Consider the following 16555-nt stretch of genomic DNA (forward strand, 5'->3'; position numbering starts at 1 on the left):
CCCCTCCCTCGGCGCCCAGCAACAAGTGCCGAGCGCTGATTGGCCGAGCGCCCGGCGGGACCGCCGCGATTGGCCCCGGTGCCCATCCGGCCCTCTCCGGGCGGTGCAGCGACCAGCCAATCAGAGAGGGGTGCGCCACGGCAACAGTAGGAGACAGCCAATCAGCGTGCGCCGCGCCACGTCAGGCTCCGCCTCCTCAGAAGACCGCGAAAACGCGCCGGGCGGCAGGAGCGGGAAGCGGTGGGCGGGGCCTGGGGGCGGCGCAGCCAATAGGAGGCGAGGGCGGGCTCGGCCCCGGTTCGATCCCGGTGCGATCCCGGCCCGATCCGGGATCCCGCCCGATCCCGGTGCCCCGATCCCGGTTCGATCCGGCGATCCCGGCCCAGCCCGATCCCGGCCCGGCCCCGGTGCGATCCGGTTCCCGATCCCGGCCCGATCCCGATCCCGGTCGGTCCCGATCCCGGTGATCCCGGTCCGATCCCGGTGCGGTCCCGGTTCGGCTCCCCCCGGGTCCATGGAGCCGGCCGAGGTGGAGTTCCTGGCCGAGAAGGAGCTGGTGACGATCGTGCCCAACTTCAGCCTCGACCGGATTCACCTCATCGGGGTCGGCGGGGCCGGGCCGGGCCGGGCTGAGGGGGCTGGGACCGGCCTGGGGCCTTGGGGAACGAGTCTGAGGGGCCAGCGGGGCCGGGCAGGGGCTGGGGCAGGGATTAGTGTGGGGAATGGGCTTGAAAAGATTGGGATTGAGGTGCAGGGGCTGGGGGGGATGAGGGAGAGGAGCTGGGGGGATTGGGATGGGTCTGAGGTGTTTAACAGGGGGAGGAGATGAGGGATGGATTTGGGATGGAGGGAATGGATTTGGGATTTGGGAATGACAGGCTGAGGGTCGGGAGAAGAGGCAGTGCAGCCCTCGGGAGGTTTGGGAGATGTTCCCACATCCCTGGGGGTTTGTGCAGCCCCCAGGAGGTTTGGGAGGGGGCTGTGCTGGCCCCCAGTCTCTGCCCCGGCTGGCAGTGTCCGTCTGTCCTGGGGGCTGGCCAGAGCCTGGGGAGCCTCTGGGAGCTGCACGCTCAGGGAGATGGAGTTTGTAACTCCTGTGAAACACCTTGGAATAAAAGGAAAAGCTGGTTGTTCCTTCTCGAGGGAGATGGGGGAAAGTCTGAGAGCAGGAATTCTGGGAAGCCAGAGGAGGAAATGCAGGATCAAATGTTTGACTCAGGCTTTTCCAAATCCTCTGGAAACTCTCACCACATCAGCAGGCGAGTTCTGTGCGGTCCAAGCCCTGGCTGTTGCCTGCCTCTCATCCTTAATTTGTTTTCCAGGGAGATCTGGGTCCCTTCAACCCTGGCCTGCCGGTGGAAGTGCCTGTGTGGTTGGCCATCAATCTGAAGCAGAGGCAGAAGTGTCGGCTCATTCCCCCGGAGTGGATGGATGTTGGTGAGGATGGAGGCTCTGGCTTCAGCTCTGGCCTCCAGTGGGTGCAGTGGAAACGTGAAATTAAAAATAACTCGTTAGTGGGGAGCTTAATTCAAAAACACAAAGCAGCTGAGACTGAAGGAGCTCATGTCCCACCGCTGGAGTTCTTTATTTACTCTGAGGGTGGTGGGGCTTGCTCACAAGAGGCTTTAGGGACTTGGGGTCACAGAATCCCAGAATTTTTTAGGTTGGAAAAGACCTCCAACCTCACCAAGTCCAACTTGTGCCCATCTCGTCACCTGCCCAGAGCACTGAGTGCCACCTCCAGGGCTGGGGACTCCAAACCTCCCTGGGCAGCCCCTTCCAGTGGTTAACCACCCTTCCAGTCCTGGAATTCCTTCTGATCTCCAACCTGAACCTCCCCTGGCAAAGCTTGAGGCTGTTTCCTCTCATCCTGTCACTAATTCCCTGGGAAAAAATCTCTGTGAGGAGGGAGACCTTGGAGGCATCCGTGTCCCTTGTGTGCCCCCTCACGTCCCTGGAGGCTCGGGCACGGAGCTGATCCTACAGAAACAGCGTGGGTATTTCCTGGGGAGGGGGAAAAACCACGCCTGGGGCATTGAAAGCCTGGCAAAAGCTGAGCACCCCCGCTTGTATTTTAGGGAAACTGGAGGAAATCCGGGATCAGGAGCGCAAGGAGGACACCTTCACTCCAATGCCCAGTCCCTACTACATGGAGCTCACCAAGCTGCTGCTGAACTAGTGAGTAGGGGCTGAGCTGGGCCCTTTTCCACCCCGCTTGGTGCGAGCACGGAGGATTTTTCAAGCCTTGCTTGGCAGCAGCCCCGCGGGGCGGTGGGGAGAGGGAGAGTTGAGGGAGGTTCAGCCCTCAGCCTGCCAAGATTTCTCAGCGGCGCTTCCCTGATGGTAACTCTGCCTCTCAGGAGCTCGGGGATGGCTCGTTCCGTGGCCTCATAATTGGGGCTGTGCTGCTTTATTGAGCAGCAGCTCAGCGTGGAGGCCTGGAGGAGCCGCCACACGTTCCACGGCTGCAATCTGTTCAGCAGCCTCCAGCCTCCAGGCTTCTTCCTTGGCTCTCCTTCAGGAGGAAAGCTCCTCTTCCCTCAGCCTGGGAAGCAGGAGGCCGGGGATATTCCGAGCCTGAGCTCCTGCCTGCTGAGGCATTTCACTTGTAAAATCTGCTGGCTGGTATTTGTCTCGGCGAGGGCTCTGCTGACTTCTTAAGCCCTCCATTAAGCAGGGTGGGCATTCCAGCTCTGGCTTTTCCCTCTGGAGAGGAGGCTCCTGGCGTGCTGCTCCTTCCCAGCACGCTCCAGCAGCCCTGACAGCTCTGTCCCCGTGCATCCATCACATCTCCCAGCTCCTTGTGGCAGCGCTGAGTGGCCTTCGTGGGGTGATGTGGCGCATCCCATCCGGCCCTTCCAGCTTAATTCTCCCCGATGGAGCCCCAGGAGCCCCGAGCTGGGGATTTCATGGTGCCCAAGCCCTGGGATTCCCCAGCTGGCCGTGACTTGGGCCACGCTGGGGGCCCTCTGTGCGCCTCGTAGCAGCTGGGCAATTAAAGAGCAGAAGGATTGTGGTGACAGCCAGCTGCTGCACTGGAGCTGAGCGTTCCTGGGGAAAGAGCCCATCCCAGGGATGCCAGCAGCACAAGGAGCAGAGAGGGTTTTAGTGTGGGGTTGCAGGTTTTTAACAAAACGTCCTGTCAGTGCCTGCGTGGGTGTCACCGCTCGATGACACCAGCACTCGGTGACAAAACCACTCAGTGACACCACCACACACCCCTCAGAGCCTGCCCTGAGCCTGCCTTCCCTTCCCCTGTCCCAGTGCCTCTGACAACATCCCCAGGGCGGACGAGATCCGGACGCTGGTGAAGGACACGTGGGACACGCGCATGGCCAAGCTGCGCCTGTCCGCCGACAGCTTCGTCAGGCAGCAGGAGGCTCACGCCAAGGTGAGCCAGGAGCCCCTCCAGGAGGGATCCAGGGGGATGAGGGGTGAGCTGCTGGGAAAAGGGGCGTGCTTGTCCTGGGTTGTGGCTGTGTCACTGAGGAGCTGGAGGTGGGTGCTCGTCTTGTGCCCCACAGCAGCTCCCCATGCCTTGTGGGAAGCAGAGGAGTCATGGAATGGTGGGGTTGGCTCTTAGAGATCTTGTTCCACCCCTTTCCACATTTTCCACCAGACCAGGCAGCTGCAGCCCCATCCAGCTTGTCCTCGGACACGTCCAGGCAGGGGGAATGCTCTTGGAATGGCGCTGGGGTGCTTCTCTTGCCCAGGGCTGGCAGCTGGGTCAGTCCCTCGGGGTGTCACCAAAGGGAGCTGTGAGCTGCTTCCCGAGTACCTTGTCTTCCCAGATCCTGTTATTTCCCCTTTCAGCTGGATAACTTAACCCTGATGGAGATCAACACCACTGGGACTTTCCTCACGCGGGCCTTGGACCACATGTACAAGCTCCGCACCAACCTCCAGCCGGGCGAGAGCTCCCACTCCCAGGATTTCTGACCCGAGCTGGGAGGAGCTGCTTCCCCTGGGCAGCCCCAGCGCCCTGCAGGGACCTGCCAGCCCTCAAACCCCCCTCAGGCCCGGCTGGGAGTCGCTCTGGAGCTGCTGGAGCATCCCCAGAGCCCGGCGCAGGGGCTTTTTGCCCTCCCTGCCCCAGGGGTTTTTATTCTCCCTCCTGGGATTGTCCCCACCCCCCTTGGGACGCTTTTACCCCCTCCCAGGTTTTGCCATCCCCCAAAACCACCACCCAGGTCCCCCAAAACACGACTTTATTCACAGCCCGGCCCTGTCCATGTCCCCTCCCCGCCCCACGGGGGGGCCCAATGTCACCTCCTGCCCCTGGGGGTCCCACCCTCGCGTCCCTCCCCCTTCCCCCTATTTACAGCTCTGGGATGTGGCCCCGAGGGTGACGCAGGGCACGGGGTGAGCTTAGGGACATCAGCTCTGTGTCACTGTCCTGTCCGTGTGTCCTCCCCTTTGGAGTCACCATGTCCTGTCCTTGTCCCAGTCCAGGTGCCCCCCACTCTCTCAGCTTGGTGTCACCACATCCCCTCGCCTGTGTGACCCCAGCTCTGTCACTACCCATTAAACACTCCTGTGTCCCCTGGCATGGTGGCACCGTGTCCCCTGCGTGTGGCACAGTCCCTGTGTCCCCCACCAGGGTAGCCCTCTGCCTGTGTGTCCCCATGTCCCTGCAGGGCACCAACAGCACGTTGTCCATGTGTCCCCACCACGGTGTCCCTGCAGGGCATGAAGGTGTGCCAGCTGTCCCTGTGTCCCCACATCCCGGTGCCACTGTCCCTGTGTGCCTCAGGGCATGAGGAGAGGGCGGTGCCATTGTCCCCATGTCCCCTTGGGGCGGTTCCACTGTCCCCATGTCCCCTCGAGGCATGAAGAGCAGGGCAGTGCCACTGTCCCCATGTCCCCTCGGGGCACGAAGAGAGGGCGGTGCCACTGTCCCCGTGTCCCCTCGGGGCACCAAGAGCTGGCAGTGCCACTGTCCCCGTGTCCCCTCAGGGCACAAGGAGCAGGACAGTGCCACTGTCCCCGTGTCCCCTCGGGGCACCAAGAGCTGGCAGTGCCCCTGTCCCCGTGTCCCCTCAAGGCATGAAGAGCAGGGCAGTGCCACTGTCCCCGTGTCCCCTCGGGGCACCAAGAGCTGGCAGTGCCCCTGCCCCCGTGTCCCCTCAGGGCACCAAGAGCTGGCAGTGCCCCTGTCCCCGTGTCCCCTCAAGGCATGAAGAGCAGGGCAGTGCCACTGTCCCCGTGTCCCCTCGGGCACCAAGAGCTGGCAGTGCCACTGCCCCCGTGTCCCCTCGGGGCATGAAGAGCAGGGCAGTGCCCCTGTCCCCGTGTCCCCTCAGGGCAGTGCCCCTGTCCCCGTGTCCCCTCGGGGCTCGCAGCTCCCGGGGGAGCTGTCCCGCTGGCCGCAGCTGCGCGGGCTGTCCCCGGTGGCTCTGGGCGGATCTCTCGGGTTGTACTTCAGCGAGGGAACTTCTGAGGGCAGCACAGGCCACACGCTGCCTTGAAAGCCATAAATTTCGAGGCGGTGCTTCCATGGATTTTCTCAGAGCCTTGGGGAAAAAAAAAAAAAAAGAAAGAAAAAAGAGAAAGAAGGGAAGATGTGCCGGCAGTGAGGTGTCTGCTGGGGAGATCAGCTGGGAAGCAGATCCATCTGCTCTTTGGAGAAGGACAAAAGAAAATGGTTTTCCCTCTCAGATGCCAGGCTGTGGGGAAATACCAGAATATCAACCGTCTTTATTTTTGTAATATTTGGGGTTTTAATCTGAAGCTGTCTGTTAAAAAAATAATAAAGATAATAAAAAAATAATTGCAGCTGAAGAACAGCATCAGATTAATGGTGGGCTGTCACAAACAATGCTTGGAAAATCCTGCAGCTCTCCTTTGGCTCCAGCCCCGTTTCCCTGCGGCAGAGCCGCAGGCAAGGGCGGGATCCGGGACAGGATACAGGGTAGAATCCAGGTGGGATTTAGGGCAGGATCCGGGGTAGGATCCAGACAGGATCTAGGGAAGGATTCAAGCAGGATCTAGGCAGGATCCAGGCAGAATGTAGGGCACGATCTAGGGCAGGATTTAAGCAAGATCCAGGCAGGATCCAGGGCAGGATTCAGGCAAGGTCCAGAGGAGGATTCAGGCAAGATCCAGGCAGGATCCAGGATAGAATTCGGGTAGGATCCTGGCAGGATCCAGGACAGGATTCAAGCAGGATCCAGGACAGGATTCAGGCAGGATTCAAGCAGGATCTAGGGCATGATTCAAGTAGGATCCAGGGCAGGATTCAAGCAAGATCCAGAGGAGGATTCAGTCAGGATCCAGGGCAGGATCCAGGACAGGATTTGGGCACGATTCAAGCAGGATCCAGGCAGGATTCAAGCAGGATCTAGGGCACGATTCAAGCAGGATTCAGTCAGGATCCAGGGCAGGATCCAGGCGGGCTCTGGCCGGAGCAGGGCTGTGCTGATGGCAGCTGTCATTGTCCCCGGCGCCCGAGGGTGCCAGGCTGCCGGCGCTGCCCTTCCCCGAGCATCTGGGCCGGGCTCCCGCTGCCATCTGTGCCCTGCCTGCCCGGGCTGTGTCCCCGAGGGCTGGCACGGCGGGAGGGACAGCAGGAATGACGGCAGGAGCTGCCGGGAATGCTCGGAGCAGGGCTGCGTTCCCAAGGGAGAAAGGATTCCTTGCCGTCGTTGTGGAAGAGTTTATTTGGGGGGTTTTTTTGGGATGTTTTCAGGAATTACAGCAATATATTCATAAATACCTAATTACTACAGTCAACAAATAATATATTACATTACAATTAATTCCAACAAGGTACACTTTGAACATGTTTAGGGTTGGGTTTTTTTTCTTTTTGGGTTTTTTTTTGTTTTCTTTCACAGCATCCAACCTGCCCCCAGCAGGCTCTGCCTTCCTCTCCTTCCTCCCAGCCCTTCCAGGCTCTGGCACAGCTGCTCCAGCAAATCTGCACGGACACAAATGCTCACCACAACCCCGGGGCAGGGGGAAAATTGGTCCAAAAACCCTGAATGCAGGCTGGTGAGGAGGAGAAGTCAGCACAGGAGCTGCTGCAAAGCGAGGCTGCATCCCAGCCAGGCTCCTCTGCATGGCGAGGGATAAATTGCCAATAATTTCCCATCCCTGGCTTCTTCCCCTCCCTCTGCCACGGCACACGGGAAGGGAAAGGAGCAGAGCAAGGAGCGAATTTCGCCGTGTTAAAATTCCCTTCGAAGCCTGGAGTTGGCAGCAGCGAGGCCAGAGGCTGGCGAGGCAATTGGGGATTTAAAAAAGATTAAACTAATTTCTGTCACAAGGGCATTTTGCTTTTTAATCTTGCCCAGCTTTTTTTTTTTTATTTGGTGAAGCCAATGAGAGAGCAGGAGCAGGGGGGGCGTGGGGGGGTTAATGCTTTTCTTTGCCGGTGCAACGAGGGAATTTAAAGCAGGAAGCAGAGGTCACCTTTTCCCAGAGATGTGAGCTGGTCTCGTGGCGAATTAAAAACAATTTCTGATAAATAATTTAAAAATAACAATCGAATAAAAAGGCTGCCCCGGGGGAGGGGAGGCGGGGCACACGCTGGTTTTTAGCAAGTGGCTAAAAAACGGCACCAAGCCTGACCCTGGTGGCACCAGGACATCCCTGCCCGCCTGCGGGCACAGCCCCACGTGGATTGTCCCCAAAGTGCCACCACGAGACCCCACAGGACCCACTTTCCCTGTGCCCAAACTGGCTTGGAGCTGCTCTGATTGTCTTGGTATTTTTTGGGGGGATGGGGACAAGGACACCCCAGTGCCACCCACCCCTCAACCCTCCACCCCCCCCTCCACGCAATTCCTTGGGATTTTTCCTTTGGCAGACGGAGCCTGGGCAAGGCTCAGACACCACCCAGCACCATGACAGCCACCGTGACCCAGCTGGGGCAGCAAAAGCCCCAGAAAGCAAAGAAAAAGGGTAAAACTAAAAAACCAAAACCACAAAAGGGTGGAAGGGCTCAGCTTCTCGAGGTGGTGGGACAGGACCTGCCCCAGTGGGAAAGGGGGATTTATTTCTCCTGGGTTTCAGTTCTTTTTAAAACATTTCAATATCTTTTCTGGCCCGACTAGCAGCAGTACAAACACTGAAAGCGATTTAATCTTTTTGCCAAAAGGAAAAAAAAAAAAAAAAAGAAAACAAACTAAAAGAAAGTGAAAACAGGGAGGGAGAAGGAGGGGGGGGGAAAGGAAAAAAAAAAAGCAGAAACATCTTAAAAAAAAGGCAAGCTTTTTATAACAATAATTAAAGCAATAAAAACATACAAAACTTTGTTGTTTTTTAATATATATACACAGTACAAGGCTGAAGCACCTTTTTTTTTTTTTTTTCTTTCTCTCTTTTTTCCCAGCTGTTCAATCCCAAAGCCGGGGTGACAAAGTGACCCCACGCGTGTCCCTGCCCCTTCCCCGCCAACCAGGAACAAAAAGGGACCTTCAACCAGTTTATTGACTTTATTTTTGATAGCGAAGTGCATTTCCAGGGGAAACCCCGGGCTGGGGGTGCCGTGCTGGGAGCGGGATCCGGCAGCCCCCGGGGCCCCGCCGGGTGTAGTGTTCTCGGTGGAGTCTTTCATTGTCTTTTCTTTTTTTTTTTTTTCTTTTTCTTTTTTTTTTTTTTTTAGAAAAAAAAAAAAAACAAAGAACCAACAAAAATGAGCGTTATAAAGTGTGGGTGGGTGGGTGGAGGGGGGCGCTCCAGAGCCGTGGCCCCCGGAGGAGGGGACAGGAGGGGACATGCCGGGGCTGCTGGCCGTGGGATGGGCTCCCGGCTCCTCCCGGCTCCCGTTTGCTTCATGCATGGCACATTCTCCATTTACTTATTTCTCTTTTTTTTTTTTTTTTGTTTTGTTTTCTTCCTTTTATTATTAATGATTTTGTTGTCGTGGTTTGGGCTTGTCTCTTTTTTTTTTTTTTTTTTTTTTTTTTCCGTTTGTTGTTTTTTTTTTTTTTTAATTTTATTTTTGTAGCTTCAAACCTCCCAGTGAAAAATATTAAATATTCAAGGTAATAAAATAGATTATTATTTCTAGACTATATGTTCGGCCTGGCCCAAGGAGCGTCACCTGGGATACCCCTTGAAATAACCCCTAGACCACTGCATTGCAGGCAAGGCAAGGCACTTCCTCAGGTGATCCAGCTCGGCTTGCAGGCGCTCCCGCTCCGACACCATCTTCTGCTTCTGGCTCCTCAGCTCCTGCAGGGAACGGGAACGGGAGAGGTCAGAGGGCACCCGACAGCGCCAGGGGAGGGGAACAGCAGGGGAACGGGGTGGGGGTGCTGCTGGGAATGGGATAGAGCAGGGGATGGGGCAGGGATGGGAATGGGATATAGCAGGGATGGGGCAGTCCAGGGGTGGGCAGTGCTGGGAATGGGGCAGTGCAGGGATGGGCAGTGATGGGATGGGCAGTGCAGGGAATGGGATATAACAGGGGATGGGCAGTGCAGGGAATGGGGCAGTGATGGGAATGGGATATAGCAGGGGATGGGCACTGCAGGGATGGGCAGTGCAGGGAATGGGGCAGTGCAGGGAATGGGGCAGTGCAGGGAACGGGATATAGCAGGGGATGGGCAGTGCTGGGAATGGGGCAGTGCAGGGAATGGGTGCTGCAGGGAATGGGGCAGTGCAGGGGATGGGCAGTGCAGGGATGGGCAGTGATGGGATGGGCAGTGCAGGGAATGGGATATAGGGAATGGGGCAGTGCAGGGAATGGGGCAGTGATGGGAATGGGCAGTGCAGGGAATGGGATATAGCAGGGGATGGGCAGTGCAGGGATGGGCAGTGCAGGGAATGGGGCAGTGCAGGGAACGGGATATAGCAGGGGATGGGCAGTGCTGGGAATGGGCACTGCAAGGAATGGGTGCTGCAGGGAATGGGATATAGCAGGGAATGGGTGCTGCAGGGAATGGGCAGTGCAGGGATGGGGCAGTGCAGGAATGCAGCACTGCAGGAAACAGGCACTACAGGGAATGGGCAGTGCAAAGAATGAGCACTGCAAGGAACAGGCAGGGCAGGGAACGGGTGCTGCAGGGAATGGGCAGTGCAGGGAATGGGATACAGCAGGGAATGGGATACAGCAGGGAATGGGCAGTGCATGCTGGGGCACTGCAGGGAATAGGTGCTGCACAGGATGGGTGCAATGCATCTAGACAGGTGTGCTGTGGGAGGACTGGGGCGCCCAAGAAGATCCCAAGAAGGCTGGGCGCCCACAGAGCCTGGTGCCCGGGGCATGGAGTGTCCAAAGGATGGGGTGCCCAGGTAGATGGAGTGACTAGGGGATGCGTGCCCAGGGGATTGGTGCCCAGGGAATGGGTGTCCAGGGAATTGGTGTCCAAGGGATGGGTGCCCAGGGGATGGGTGTCCAGGGGATTGGTGTCCAAGGGATGGGTGTCCAGCAGATGGGTGCGCAGGGGTTGGGTGTCCAAGGGATGGGTGTCCAAGGGATGGGTGTCCAGCAGACGGGTGCTCAGGGGATGGGTGTCCAAGGGATGGGTGCCCAGGGAATGGGTGCCCAGGGAATGGGTGCCCAGGGGATTGGTGTCCAAGGGATGGGTGCCCAGGGGATGGGTGTCCAGGGGATTGGTGTCCAAGGGATGGGTGTCCAGCAGATGGGTGCGCAGGGGTTGGGTGCCCAGGGTATGGGTGCTGTCCCCACTCACCGCCATGCTGTGTGACAGCTGCTCGGCTGTCAGGCTCAGGGTGTAGTGCTGCGCCTCCAGCCGCCGGCACTGCGTCTGCAGCACCTGGCGCTCCAGGTTTTGTTCTGCAACATCCAAAGGACAAGGGCTGAGCACCGGCTCCTCCGGCTCCTTGCACCACCCGTGGAGGGGGCCAGCCCTGCTCTGGGCTCTGCCCAGCCAGCAGTGATTGCCCCCAGCATCCCAGAGCGTTCCCAAGCCTGGCACTGCCTGTGGGGAGCCTTTAGGTCCCACTGGGAGGACACTGGGCAGCTGGGAATACACCGATTTTTCATTCATACATTATAATTTTTTGCAAAAACAACAACAGCGCCTGTCACTTTCATGCTGCTCCAGCACTGCTGGAGATCCCCCAGTGCCTCCCCAGCCCATCCCAGCAGGAACCAGCGACACCTCCCCCAGGAAACCAAAGCACAAACTGGCATTTCACCCTCCCTGCCCAACACCCCTTACCTTCTATATGTTCCTGGTAAGCTTCAAAAATTGCCTCGATCCCTTGCCACTTGGGCCTGGGGTAATCTTCCTCCTCTTCCTCCTCTTCCTCCTCCTCCTCCTCGTCCTCGGAGGCGGAGTCCCGGGGCAGGGCGGGCGGCGGCCGGAGCGGCCCCTCGGCCGTGCCGTTGTGGTTGTGCGGGGGCCCGGCCAGGCGGCTGGACGCCTGCAGCTCGGGGATGTTGTAGTGGATGGACGTGTCCAGTTTGTGGTTCTGCTCCGCCGTCAGCGCCGCCGTGCCCCCTGTGGGCAGCCACAGTCAGCCCCAGCCCGCTCCCCACGGCCCCTCAAGGCGTTAATTCCACCCTTCCCAGATTTTTCGGGGGTTTAGAGGTGGGTTTTTATCACTCCTGGTGAGCTGGAGTAGTTTTATTTATTTCAGCCACTCAACGGAGGGAGTTTGGAGGCTTTGGAGCTGTGTTACCCCTAATTTTCTCCAGCATTGAGGTTGCCAGTGCCAAACTCTGGTGGGGGGAGAAGGGGGTGATATCCCAGCACCCAACCAGCCTCCTGCATCCCTGCTGCTTTTTTTGGACATCAGGGAGAACTTGTTGATTGGCAGGGTTGTTAAACACTGGAAGGGGCTGCCCTGAGAGGCGGTGGAGCCCCCATCCCTGGAGGGGTTCAAGGGGGGCTCGAGGTGGCACTCAGAGCAGAATCTTACTCTCCTGCATTCTTAAGTACTTTACATTTGTAAGTTAGGCCTGTAAGGAAGTTATTGTTTTGTGGTATGGTAAATTCTCTATTAATTCCTTGCTAAATTAAGTAATCAATTTAGTTTAAATGCTGTTAAGTTTAAATGCTGTTAAGTTTAAGTGATGTTAAGTTTAAGTTCAGTGCTGTTGAGCCTTTAACCACAACCTGTTGACCAAGTCCAGGCTCAGTTTAGCACAGGGACCCACTCTGAACTTGTGACTCGACACGAGGGCCTTCCATATTCCATTTATCCTTACCCTTTCCTATCCTTTTCTTGCCCCCTCCTCCAGCCTCCACACAGATTATTTGGGGTTTATTTACCGACTTTGCATTTTTGTTTGCTTTTCCTCCGAGTGCTTTAATAAACAGGAGAGAGACCCTTGCCAAGGAACTCTGTTGTGACGCTGCTTTTGCACTAAACCTGCCTTTGCTGACACTTTTGCTGGCGATTCCTTAAGTGACTCTAAAACAGGAATTCCCAACAAATTCCCGTTACCTTTGTGCTTCTGCAGCGCCTTCTGCGTGGACTGCAGCACCGACTCATGGAACTGGTGGGCAAACTCCTCGGCGATGAAGGGCTCCCAGGGCTTGCTCTTGCCGTTCATGCTGTGGGACAGCGGCACCGGGATGTCCTTGGGGAGGGGACCCCTGACGTAGCCGAGGATGCTCAGAGCCTTCTTCCCGGGGTGCCCGTCGCTCAGCCGGGGCTTCTCCGGCGCCGCACCCGACTCCTTGGGCCTGGGTGGCTCCTGGGGTCTCAGCTGCTCTAACCTGGAGGCTTCTGCCGCCTTCGGCACCTCCGGCACGGAGACGGCGATGCCCACGGGTTTATCCAGGTCCAGCAGGAGCGGGGGCACTGGAGGCTCTTTGGGAAGAGGAGGAGCAGTTGGCTGCAGCCAGGACTTGGCGTGCCCCTCAAGGCAAAGCCGTGCCCCCCATCCCGAGACCCGGGCAAGGGCTCGGGGCGCTTACCAGTGCTGGGGGCACCGGGGCTGTCCCGCGGGGAGCTCTTCACCACCACGGCGGCCGGCGTGGTCTTCTGCTTCATGGCCTGGAGCATCTCCACCAGCTTCTCCTTGTCTGCGGCATGGGAAGCTGAGGTTTAGTGTAGCCTCTGCTCAGCAGAGCAAGCTCAGGGCCCCAGGCAGATCCCCACGGCACCCCCCAGCCCCAGCGTGCGCGGGCCATGGCTGTTACCTTTCCTCTTCTCGGTGCTGATGTGCGTGAGGTTGAAGATGGTGAGGAAGCGCTTCTTCTCCTCGAAGTTGGGGCTGTTGTTCATCTCGTCGGGGCTGTAGCGGGTGGAGAGCGGCAGGCGCGGCGAGGGCGTGCGGCGCTTGTTCTGCACCGTGGGCGGAGAGGGGCTCCGCTCCCGCAGCATCCGCCGCCGCTTGCGCCGCTTCTGGCTCAGCAGTTCCTCCTTCTGCTGCTGCGTGGTGAGGCCGAAGAGCTGCAGGAACTCCAGCTTCTGGGGCGACCAGGGGCAGAGCAGAGCAGCGTCATACCCCATCCTCATCGCCATGCCCACTGCCATCCTCAGCTTCATTCCTATTCCCATCTCCATGCCCATCCCTGTTGCAATCCCCATCTCCATTCCCATCCACATTCTCATCCCCATTCCCTGCATCCTCATTTTCATTCCTGTTCCTATTCCCACCTCATCCCATTCCCGTTCCAGTGCCCATCCTTACTGCCATCCCCATCCCCATCCTCATCATCCCCATCTCTAACCCCCTGGTGCCTCGGCACACGTGTGGGGATGGTGGCTGCATTGGGCACCGGGAACCGGCGTAAAGGAGGGGCTGCTCCCCCAGGGGACAGGGAGGGGACAGGGAGGGGACAGGGGTGTCACCAGTACCTCAGAGGACGTGTCCAGCTTCAGCGGGGGCTGCTCAGCCACGCAGCGGAGATGGGCCCGCACCTCCTCCTCGTCGCTGTCGTCACAGGAGTCATCCAGGTCGTAGTAGTACCCTGGGGATGGGGAGAGGCTGGTGTGAGGCTGGGAACACCGTGAGAACCTGCTGGGAATCCGGGGAATCTTCTGGGACACTGGGGAACCCCACTGGGGATGGGGGTGTAGCAGGGTAGGGTGTCAGAGTGGAGTGATGTGGGAGTGCAACCCACTGGAGCCCTGTCCCCTCTCCACCAGCTGTGGGACCTCGGAGGGCATTGCCCATCCCTGAGTATCCTCTTGGCATTCCTCTGGGATGGGTGGCAGGCGGTCAGCGGGGCACAGGCTGGGGACACTGTGGCAGAGCCCCCATCCCACTGGAGCGGGGACAGCGATTCCAGCCCCTCCCAGCTCTCTGTCTCCTCCTTGCTGCTGTCCTCACCCCCACTCCATCAGCCCCATCAATATTTAAAACCCTCTTATTAGCTCCAGTTCATCATTTATTCATCGGGCATGTCTGGAGCGCAGGCTTTACCGAAGCGCTGGGATGCGGGAACGTCGGCATCCCCGGGAGACCCCCGGCCAGGTCCCGGTGCCGGGGGGGGCATCCCCGGTCCCTCACCTTTCTCACGGGCCTCCCGCCGCCGGCGCTCCTCCAGGTCCAGTTTGCTGACCAGCCTGCGGTGCTGCTGCACGAACTCGTCGTAGATGTACATGGGGTCCTGGGCGCGGGGCTGGGGGGGCCGGTAGGGCGAGCTGGGCTTGGTGGCCTCGGGGAACGGGGTGGCCGGGGCTCTCTGCTGGCTCAGGATGCTCTGAGTGGACTTTTCCAGCTCAGCTAGGAAGGGGGTGTGGGTGAAGGCCCCGTGCTCCGGGGCGCCGGGCTCCCGTCCCGGGGGGTATTTCTCCAGAGCGTCCCTCTTCCTCGGGCCCTCCTCCAGCTTCTCCGGGCAGAAGACCCTCTCCACCTTCACCAGAGGGATGCCCTGGCGGCCGGGCTCGAAGGGCGCTGGGTGGCTGTGGAGGGCGTGGGGCTCGGGGAGGCGCCGGGGAGGGTCGGGGGGGCTCTCCATCAGCGAGACGGGGTTCCAGAGGGACGTGGTGACGGGGTGGTGCTGGGGTTTGGGGGAGATGAGGGGTGGGGGCCCGCCAAAGTGCTGCCCTGGCTCCCGGCTGCTCGGCTCGTGGCGGCTCGATCCCAACCTGCGGGGAGAGGAGAGCAGCGGAGCGGTGAGGAGCTGGCACTGCCACCGGAGAGCTGGCAGCGCTCCAGCCCCGGGGGATTTTGGGGAGAAACGCGCCTGTGAGGAGCACCCAGAGGGGTTTGTGCATGTGGGGCTGCCGCACTTGTCCCCTCTGTGCCAAAACCTGAGGGATGGGGGCAGAGTTAAGGCTGTGCATGGGCGGGTTGAGCATGGATGTGGCTGCATCCCAGGAGCACAGGGCTGGAGACCCGGCCTCGACCCCTGCGTGGGGACAAGCGAGCCACCAGTCCTGCCACAGCCCCGTGGCGAGGGCAGCACCCCGGCGCAGCCCTCCTCTGATAGCAGGAGCCGGAGCCAGCCCGTTTGCAGGATAAATATTTCATGTGCCCAAGCTGTGCATTTAACACTTTTCCGCTCCAGCGCCCCGGAGCCCCGCGCGCGGAGCAGCGAGTTCAGCTCAGCGCCGCCACGGAGCCACCGCCGGCGGGGAGCACCGCCTGCCCCCCGGGACCCATCCCTCTTCCACCCTGCGGGATGCAGGAAAAGGATGGGGATGGAACGTCCCCAGCTGCAGGTGTCTGGGGGTGACCTTGCTGTCTCCTCTCGGGTGCGTGGGGTGGGAGGAGCGGATGGGGAAGGGAGCCTGCGGCGGGCGCTCGCCTTTGTGCCGCCCCGTGATCCGCTCCTTATTATCCTCGATGAGCCGCGCTAATCCCCTGGATACCCAAAAATAACAAAGGGAGCAGGCGGCGGAGCTGGCTGGATGAGCCTGCACCGCTTAAGTGCTCAGCCACGGGGGCGAGCAAGGCCCTGTCAATCACTCCAGGGCTGCGGGCACGCTCTGCTGCCCCCCAAACTGCCCAGGCTCGGTGCAGGTGCCCCCCAAACGAGGCATCCACCGCCCAGCCCCGCTGCCCGGGAGGGGGGAGCCGCAATTAGCGGTGCTGGTGGCTGGGCAGCACCTGGCCACTCGCCGCTGGCCCCCGGCCACCTCCCGGGCTCGGCGCCTGCCGCCGCGCAGATGTCGGGCACCGGGAACGCCTGGCGGTGCCAGCACAGCCGGCCTGGCTGGCACCGTGTGGCAGGAACCCGCTGGCACCGGCCAGGCACCGTGGCTTCAGCTCATGGGATGTATGAGGGGCATGGCCAAGGGGTGGTGGATGCCTGATGGGGGGCAGAGGTGGGTAAGGGGGTGGGTACGGCCACAGGTTGTGGGGAAAATCCTATAAATCATCGTATCATGGCATCGTGGAATGGTGCGGGGCGAAGGGACCTCAAAGATCATCCTATTCCAGCCCCTGCCATGGACAGGGACACCTTCCACAAGACCAGATTGCTCAAAGCCCCGTCCATCCTGGCCTTGGACACTTCCAGGGATGAGGCAGCCACAGCTTCTCTGGGTACCCTGTGCCAGGGCCTGCCCACCCTCACAGGGAAGAATCTATTCCCAATATCCCACACAACCCTGCCCTCTTTCTATATAAAGACATTCCCCTGTCCTATCACTCCTCTCCCTTGTCCAAAGTCCCTCTCCAGCTGAGATGCAGATATTCCAGCAAGGACAGCAGTGACCCAGGAACACCCAGCTC

General features: G+C 59.4%; 2 protein-coding genes across 4 annotated transcripts in view; one reads left to right on the forward strand and one right to left on the reverse strand.

The window, feature by feature from the left end:
• Positions 1 to 471: 471 nt before the first annotated feature.
• Positions 472 to 8912, forward strand: GINS2 (GINS complex subunit 2). Of its 2 annotated transcripts, none has more exons than XM_038147993.1 (5): positions 472 to 604; positions 1323 to 1437; positions 2079 to 2178; positions 3265 to 3391; positions 8336 to 8912. In XM_038147993.1, the coding sequence occupies exons 1-5, from the start codon at positions 515 to 517 to the stop codon at positions 8366 to 8368; spliced, it is 465 nt and encodes a 154-aa protein (XP_038003921.1). In that variant the 5' UTR covers positions 472 to 514; the 3' UTR covers positions 8369 to 8912. The 2 variants fall into 2 exon arrangements, with proteins under 2 accessions (XP_038003921.1, XP_038003919.1); XM_038147991.1 differs by lacking the exon at positions 8336 to 8912 and adding an exon at positions 3814 to 4980.
• Positions 8913 to 9045: 133 nt separating this feature from the next.
• GSE1 (Gse1 coiled-coil protein) overlaps positions 9046 to 16555 on the reverse strand; it is a 99228-nt gene continuing 91718 nt past the window's right edge. Inside the window, exons 10-17 of one of the 2 annotated variants that reach the window (XM_038147990.1) lie at positions 14384 to 14964; positions 13729 to 13841; positions 13068 to 13338; positions 12843 to 12965; positions 12367 to 12735; positions 11136 to 11417; positions 10644 to 10747; positions 9046 to 9180 (exon numbers count right to left, since the gene is read on the reverse strand). In XM_038147990.1, coding sequence (XP_038003918.1) covers positions 9046 to 9180; positions 10644 to 10747; positions 11136 to 11417; positions 12367 to 12735; positions 12843 to 12965; positions 13068 to 13338; positions 13729 to 13841; positions 14384 to 14964 — 1978 coding nt within the window. The remainder of the gene's footprint in view (positions 9181 to 10643; positions 10748 to 11135; positions 11418 to 12366; positions 12736 to 12842; positions 12966 to 13067; positions 13339 to 13728; positions 13842 to 14383; positions 14965 to 16555) is intronic. The other variant, XM_038147989.1, reaches the window with a different exon arrangement.

The sequence above is a fragment of the Motacilla alba genome, chromosome 11 (assembly GCF_015832195.1).
Source record: "Motacilla alba alba isolate MOTALB_02 chromosome 11, Motacilla_alba_V1.0_pri, whole genome shotgun sequence".
In the NCBI taxonomy this organism is placed as follows: domain Eukaryota; kingdom Metazoa; phylum Chordata; class Aves; order Passeriformes; family Motacillidae; genus Motacilla; species Motacilla alba.